Source organism: Calypte anna, chromosome 2 (genome assembly GCF_003957555.1).
Source record: "Calypte anna isolate BGI_N300 chromosome 2, bCalAnn1_v1.p, whole genome shotgun sequence".
NCBI classification, from domain to species: Eukaryota; Metazoa; Chordata; class Aves; order Apodiformes; family Trochilidae; genus Calypte; species Calypte anna.
The window spans coordinates 9,481,297-9,489,219 of NC_044245.1; the positions used below are offsets into that span (position 1 = coordinate 9,481,297).

General features: G+C 36.6%; 1 protein-coding gene across 1 annotated transcript; it reads left to right on the plus strand.

Annotated features, from left to right (window-relative positions):
- Positions 1 to 219: 219 nt before the first annotated feature.
- Positions 220 to 7,542, plus strand: RNF32 (ring finger protein 32). Its single transcript, XM_030446531.1, is given in 7 exon segments — positions 220 to 243; positions 748 to 760; positions 763 to 993; positions 5,628 to 5,680; positions 6,094 to 6,215; positions 6,494 to 6,602; positions 7,492 to 7,542. Coding segments are annotated over 7 exon segments (603 nt in total).
- The last annotated feature ends 381 nt before the right edge of the window (positions 7,543 to 7,923 follow it).

Below are 7,923 nucleotides of genomic sequence, written 5' to 3' on the forward strand. Positions count from 1 at the left end.
CCCAAGGGTCAGGTGAGGCACAGTTGGGGCTTTATGGATCCAGAGGTAACTTCTGTGCCTGGAATACATGTGCATCTGTCTCCCACAGTCAATGAAACTGTGAGTTTCTCTTCTGATATTCATGAGGTTGTTTCTGCTGAGAAATATTATTCAAGTTCTGCTATTCTGTGTCTGTTCCCAGAGACATGTGATTCTTGTAAAATGAGCTGAAGATTATCAATGGAGTATCATGGTTTTTACAAGGTACAACTTCACATCTTTTAAAATAAGACAGAAGGGTGGGGAGAAATTCAGGGGTAGATAAGCTCATTCCCTGTATAAAAATAATATATTCTTGCTTATATTCAGTGTTCTGGAAGGCAAGGTTAGTCTTTGGGATTGTTCTTAATTATATTGATGTAAAAATGTGTTTGGGCTTGCCAAACTTTTATAGTCCATAATGAGTTTATTGCACATAACAGTTACAGGCTCAGTAATTAAAACTTACTGCTGTTTTCTTTAATATAAATGATAAATCAAATATAAATTTTCGTAAGTTAAAATTAGGATGTGTCAGAGACATCAATCTTAAATTTCATATTATGATAATTGTATGTTAGGCTTCAAGTACAGGAGCTGCATGCATGCAAAAGCATTTCAGAAGTCGAACATATTGGCGAAGAGCAGAGTTTCTTTTAAGTTACTACAATGTCTTTCAAATCCTTTATAAAAATAATTGTTCATCTTTGCTTCTTGTTTTCCTTTTAGGGCTGCTCCTCCAAAGGAGAATTTCTGCAGTTGTTCTACAGGATCATGTAATACACAGTCATCAGCTGCAGGACCTTTCAGTAGCAGATACTATTAATGCAAGGATAAGGAATAACAAGAACATTTACAAAATGGTCAGATCAGTAGTAGATACTGGACTAAGAAAAAAGAGCATTCATCACAAAAACAAGAAAGAGGCAGAAAAGGGGTATGTTCTTGATCCCAGACCTCCACAGTTAATGCTGGGTAAATTATTATATTCTGATTTATGATTTTTTGGTTTTATTGAAAATAAAATAAACAAAGCAGCTAAGCTTTCTGATCTGTAAGATCATTTGATAATAAACACCATAAAATCTTTTTTTAAAATCTGTCAAAATTCAGCAGTTTAGTCCATCAAGTAAACAATGGAATTGCCAACAGTGGCTTGAATGTCCCTTTTCATATCTGAAATGTACTTTAAAATATTATTTCTGTGACAATCAAGGGGAAAATGAAGAGGCTTATGCATCCTAATGAAGAAAGACTGCTTCATTAAGAGACAGGATGTCTTTTACACTTTCAAAATATGTTTTGTGTATCGACTGTTATAACTTTCTTACCTTATATTCTCAAGCAAACATCAGTGGTTTTGATATTTTATCTATTTGGGGGAACATTTTAGTAATAAGATTTTTTTTCTAAGTCTATTTGAAATGGTTTGGTTTATTCTTTATTCAGTAAAAAGACATTTACTAGTGCTGCATTAAATGTATCCTTTGTTAATATAGACCCACCTTTACACTAAGTTAAAAAAGTTTGTTTTTACAATGGTCCTGGGGCTAAACCTGGGAAGAATTAACACCTGTAGTTAAATACCTTTTTCAAATTTAGAAGCAAACATGCAACAAGATAAAAGTCACAGATGTTAGGGCTTGGACTGATGCCTGGTGAGAAAATTCACTTTTAAATAGTACTATAATAATACAGTTGTATATCAGCAACAGACATCATTGCTTAAAAAGACAAAGCCAGGGAGCACCTGAACAGACCAGAAGTCCAAATGTGCTTCCTGCCTATTGGTTTCAGTCTCTTATTTTCCTTTTACAAAGGTTCCTACAGTATTCTTGCCATGAACATCTTATTTCCATCCTTTTGCTTTTCTTGATTAGCTATTTCTGGAAAAACCTTCTGGCTCCACAATTTGCAGTTTTAAGCATAATAAACCTTCATTATCAATAAGATAATGAAAATGTGAAAAATGCAGCCCAAGTGTGAGCATGTTCTCTGCAAGTATAAAAAAGATGAAGTATTTTCTCTTTGCATCACAGCATTAACTGAAATGTCCCATATAAACACTTGTGCAAATGATTCAAAAAACGTTCTGAAAGATTTTCTAATTGCAATTGTTTCTGAGTTTTATTATTATTTTCACGTACTGTCTCAGATTATTTTAAAATGTTTGTGTCGAGCTTACTCTTAATAAGAATTGTGTGGTTTAAACCTTACAGCTATGAAACAAAACTGAAAACGTAATGAAGCTTTTTTCTTCTTGAATTTGTGGGGAATCAAACAAAATTTCACAGGTCTCTGTCACTAAGTTAATATTTAGTCCATTAATATGGCATTGAGTCCTAAAATCAAATAATATTGGTTTAAAGTAACCACTTTGCTAATGTTCATTTTAGCATAAATAACTCACTTGGTTATAAATGGGTGTGTCAGTAAATGAGCTGGGCTTGTGAACTTGATGCATAAGGATGAAAACTCTTGGATGCCTTGAGCTGTGACTGCTGTAAGCTCTCACTGCTTGGATTTATTCAAAGTGCTGCTTTGAGAATACCTGTATAGAGCCTTTTGCTTCAACCATATATCCCTTCTTCTGTGTCCTGCTGCCAGTTTTCCCTCATAAACTAAGTTGCATAAAAGCTTTCCTTCTAAACACCTGTGTAACCTGTCTCTCAAAAATATCCCATCTGGTTGATATTATTTAGATGTGAGGGTTTGCTGCCAATCTCTTCCTATTTGGCTGCTTTAATCATCCATTTGTGAAAGTTTTAAATAAGCATTTTTTCTTCCTCCGGGGGTATACCAAAGGCTTTCCACAAAGCCATCTCATTGTCTTCCTTAAAACAGTCTCTGACCAGAGTGCTTGGAAGAAAATCAAGAATGGGTATTTTTTTTATGTTGTGATGCTGACTTTCATGCTGTGACAGGTTTGCTATCTTGTTCTCTTCCCGTATATCCAGATTTTCTCATCATAAGGATCATCACTTGTGTTTGTTGAACTATCAAACTAGGATCTTGTTTCCTTATTCATTCACTGATACTCTTAGATACTACTGTCAAACAAAAGTTTATATGTATGTTTTTACTGAATTTTCTATTATGCATTTTATAAGTTGAGTCTTTTTTTGTTGTAGGAACACCACTATACTGTGGTCCAATATATGCTCTTCAGGAGCTGAATGGTCAAGGGAAATCATTCCTGCTTGGAAGATATTCCTTGTCACTCAGCTACCCATTTCAGCAATTCCTGCATAAGCAAAATACACGTTCTAAACTAGATTTTAGACTCTAAAAAGTTTTCAGGATCCTTCATATTTCTCTTAAAGCTCAGATTATTTTTCACCATTGAGAGCACCTGATAAAATCATTTGACTTCATTGAAATGACAGCCAACACTATTTTAGATGGATACACTCCATATTTCACATCCTGAACAGGCAATGCTGGAAATACATGAGTGTGCTCTGCTACTTGGTTTGAATTCTAACCCACAGCCCATGTGCAGAGGGGCTGTGTTTGTGTGTAAGCATTGAGCTGACCAGGAACTGACACAGGAGGCATCTCAGACACTTCATCTGTGACCACTGATGGCATCCACTGCCGTCCTTGATTTTGATCACTTTTCTTTTAATGCATAGGTTTACACAAGTTGCTTGCCTTTGACTGGATACCTTTACCAGGGTACACAAGCAACTAGGTGGGGTGCATGTGAACAAAAACATATTTAGAGAAAGCACCTTCCACACAGTTCCAAAAGCATAAAATTACTTGGCTTGAAATCTCAAAGCTATCCTGTTGTTCTAAGACAGAATCAAGTTGATTTACATTTGAAGGATGTCATGAGCTCACAAGAAAGTAGCTTATGCAGATAGTTCAACTAGACCTGACAAATGTTCTTTAAAAAGATCAAAGACAGATTTATGCAAACTTTAAATGATTAATGATACACATCTGTAGATGGATGAGCTCAGGAGCAAAACTTTTGTCTAAAAAATTAACAAATCCTGTCCTAGAATGATCAGATACTTGAACAAGCGGATCCCCAAAACCCCATTATTTGGTTTGTTAGGATTCCTTTTCTCTTCATGACTAGTTTGGATACACAGCCTCTCTGATGGGGTTTTAAAAGCTTGTTCAGAACAAATAAGTGCTGCTTATATATGTCTGTTTTATGCAAAGATTACGGTATGAATGAAAGAGTTGACCCTTTCCTTCCCATTTAAAACCAAACCCACCTTCCAGGTGTCATCAGCTTGCATTCTAACTATCGCATGGCACTCCCTCTTTCTTGTTTTAATTAATAACATTGACTTATGTTATTGACTTATTAGATACACCTTAGCCTTTCCTTCAGTCCCCACAAGCTGCTTTCTCTGGTCTTTAGGATGATTAAGATCTCATTTGCTGCACCTACCAGCATCTTTTTTTTCACTACTGGCACTGGGCTTTGTCTGCCATTTGTGATTTGCTCTTAGAGGAGGCAAAGATTTCTCATGGACATCCAGTCAGTATTTTGTACCAGCAACATTTTTTGCTGCTTCAGAGAGATGATAATGGTAATTAGAGGAATCATCCCAACTGAATGCAAGTTTCTTTCCTAGGTACATTTAAGGAGGAGGGGTGTGGGGGGGGCTGATTGTTGTCCCTTTCAATTTTTCTTGATGACATTTTACAACCAAGTTTGTGATGTAAATCAAGGTCTCCTAATAACCTTAGATGCTGAACTTTTGCTTCCTTTTACAGCAACACTAACTGAAGGTGCACAATGGTCCACGGGCAGGTGGGATGGATCTGGCAAGAGACCACTCTGCCAATTGCTGGCAAAGTCTAAAGCTTGACAGGAGAGAGCAAAAGACAGGACTCATTAAAAAGGTTACTTTAGATTTGGCACAAAAAGGGAAATGCTTCTGGAATTCTTTTTGTTCTCAGTGTTTCCTTAGCTTTCCTCCCTCAAGGGAAAAAAGCCACTGTATCTAAAAGCTTTCCCCTCAGCTGGCTGCTAGCCATTAATCCTTTTGTGTTTGCCAGCTCAATAGTGCACACTACTTGTTCTGGTTTTCACTCCTTTCCCAGTTTTTCCTTCCTCTAAGACCCAACTGCCTTTTTTGTCCAGCCCTGTATCTTTTGTCAGGGTGGAGATCATCAGCATTTGGTGGGAATTTAGGTCAGATAAAGGTGAAGTTTTCTTGTAGCCTGTGAACATGCTTTCTCTTTTGTTTTGTTGGGGATTTTTGTACGTGTGAAATGCTGCATTTGATGTGTATCACTTGAAATGTAACGTCTGGGGGGAAAGGGGACAAAAATTAATCAGCTTTCTTTTTAAGTACTTGCTTTATAATCTTTTCCCCCAGTCAGCAGCAGTTGGCATTTCTTGCTTTCTGCCACTGAATGTGCTGTTAGCACCAGATTCATGTATTGGTCTAAGATAAAATGTATTAATTCCTACAGAAGACTGATTTTATTTACACCAGAAAGACTGCTGCAGTACCAGAAAAAAACTGGTGATCTTTAAGGCAGTCAGACTTTTTCGTGTCAGCAGTTTTACTTCTCAGCTTTTAGAGTGGTTTTAAGTCAGGTGGGTTGTTTTTTTTTTTTAGTTTGTTTGGTTTTGGTTTTTTTCCTTGAAAAACAGGTGCTGCTTTCATGTTCACATGTATTCCATAAAGTGAGAACGTCTTTACATAAGTATTTTAATATATGACACATGAGTATTTTAATTAAAGTACTTAAGTGAATATCTTAACAAATTAAATGTAATTATCTTGAAAAATAATTTTGATTCCAGAGTTTTATGGTAAGAAATATAATTTAAGGCTATTTTATGATGAAGCACTTTATTCCATTTTACTATCTTCTCTTAAAACCACAAAGGAAAACATAGTTTGTAACTGAGCTATACGTTTGTATGGTAATTGGGGGTATTTTAATTAATGAAAATAATGTGAATAAATGCATTGTATTCACCTTGTAGAGTGTTCATGGATTCATAATGAAACTGTTTTTGCATTCTGCAATCTGCAATTTCATCTGTTCCAGTGCTCTAAAATACATTTTAAGTAATTGTGATTATTTTTTCAGGTGTGCCTTAAAGCCTTTGGAAAATTTGCAGGTAAAAAGTCTTCTCCCACGTATTGAAAAGAGCAGTATGAGAACAGAGAACCACATGAAGGGGCATGCTTGTTTAAAATAAAGGTAAGGCTTTGTCACTGGACAATATTTATTTCTAAATAATGTTCCAAATATGTTAAAACTTTAATAAGGAACTAGGCAGAATGAATGTACAACAAAACTTAAATTTTAAAAAAAAGGCATAAAATACTATCGTATTTTCATATAAGTAATATAATTATATTAATTATTATGAAAAATAAATATGCCTTATAAATAATTCACATTTTCACATAAATATCATGTTTTTGCATAATTTGTAAAATTACATATGTTTGAGTTTCCTCTTCTTGACCAAAACTGTGTTTTAAAAATTGCAGGCTTCCTGAAGAGGATATATTAGAAAATGGTATAAAATCATAAGAAAAAGAGTGCCTCCTAAGGACATCAAATTAAGAAAGCAATTCTTTGAGAAAATGGTATATTGCAGTTGCTTCACTGGTCTGCTTCTTTAGCCTGCTTCAGCTCCCTTAAGCCAAAACTCCTGAATATCAACTCACTACCATTTCAGTTGCTTCTTCTTATCCATACCAAGCAGGCAGCACTGGAGGCAGTCAGATGTTTTCTTGGTCTGTTCAATCCATCTTCTTTACGATGCAGAAGTAAGGGGAAAAAAATTAAGTTTTTAATTTTAAGGCCTGCCTTTTGCCTAGACCAACAACAGTGGGGCTTTTTCTGAGGCTCTGTATTTCCCTTCTCAGTAAATCCCAGTTCCCTGATTTTCTACAGCACTGTGTGAGGGGGATATCATAAGGAGGAAAACAAATCCGTGAACAGTTGTAACTTCTTTTCACTCTCATTGTTCCCTCACTGGACACTGAGCTGGAAATTTCTATACCATAGCTTTGCCCTTCTCTAACCTCTGTTCAGATGGAAGTCAGACTGTAATAAAGCAGGGTCCTGGCCCCATAAAAATGAGTCCAAATCAGGTGCAATCATTTTGCAATGACCCTGCTTGCCTCTAAGCACAGAGCTGCTGCAAACTAGTGCTGCACTGTAGTGCTCAGGTCCTCCTTTGCAAACTTCCAGTCCTCCCCCAGTTTATTAACAGTGAGCCCAGCTCAGTGTTTCAGTAAAAAACTACTCAGACACATCCTCAGCACTTACAAACCATCCCTCTGGGAGCAAGAGAAGCCATCATCCAGGCTGGATTATGGAAGAGCCTGGGTAACAGGGGTGAACAGAGCAACACAAGGCAGCCATTGGACTGCAGCTACTGGGTGCAACTAGGAAAATACTCTTCACCCAAGCTGCTAAATCAGTGTTAAGTTTAAATCAATACTTTAATCTGTTGTTTGCTTTTTTCAGAATCACCACTTTAGTGAAAGAGAGGAGTGCTTGCAGAAAAAGGCTTGTTAGTGCCTGCCATTGTTTCTCATGCTTACTTGGTTGTATCCTGTTAGAGAAGAGCTTCAGAGGCAAAGACCTTCTCTAGGTATATTATTCATTTATGTCTGATAGTGAGGTTGGTGTCCTGGAGGTGATCATGGAGACTGTTGCAAAGAAGCTGATACCACTGGGGAGAGAAATCCTGCTCTCAGCCTCAACACCAGGACAGCTTGCTGGTTGCTAGGCCACCTTTGTCATCCGTGCAAAGTCCTTTGCTGTAACAGAAGATTAATAAGAGGTAACTGAGGAAAGCTTGAAAGTGTAACTAAAGACACTTTAGTCTAGAAGAAGTGAACACTTCAGCAGACTGTGACTGCCTTCAAGTAGTGTGATGAGAACAGACAACAGCAA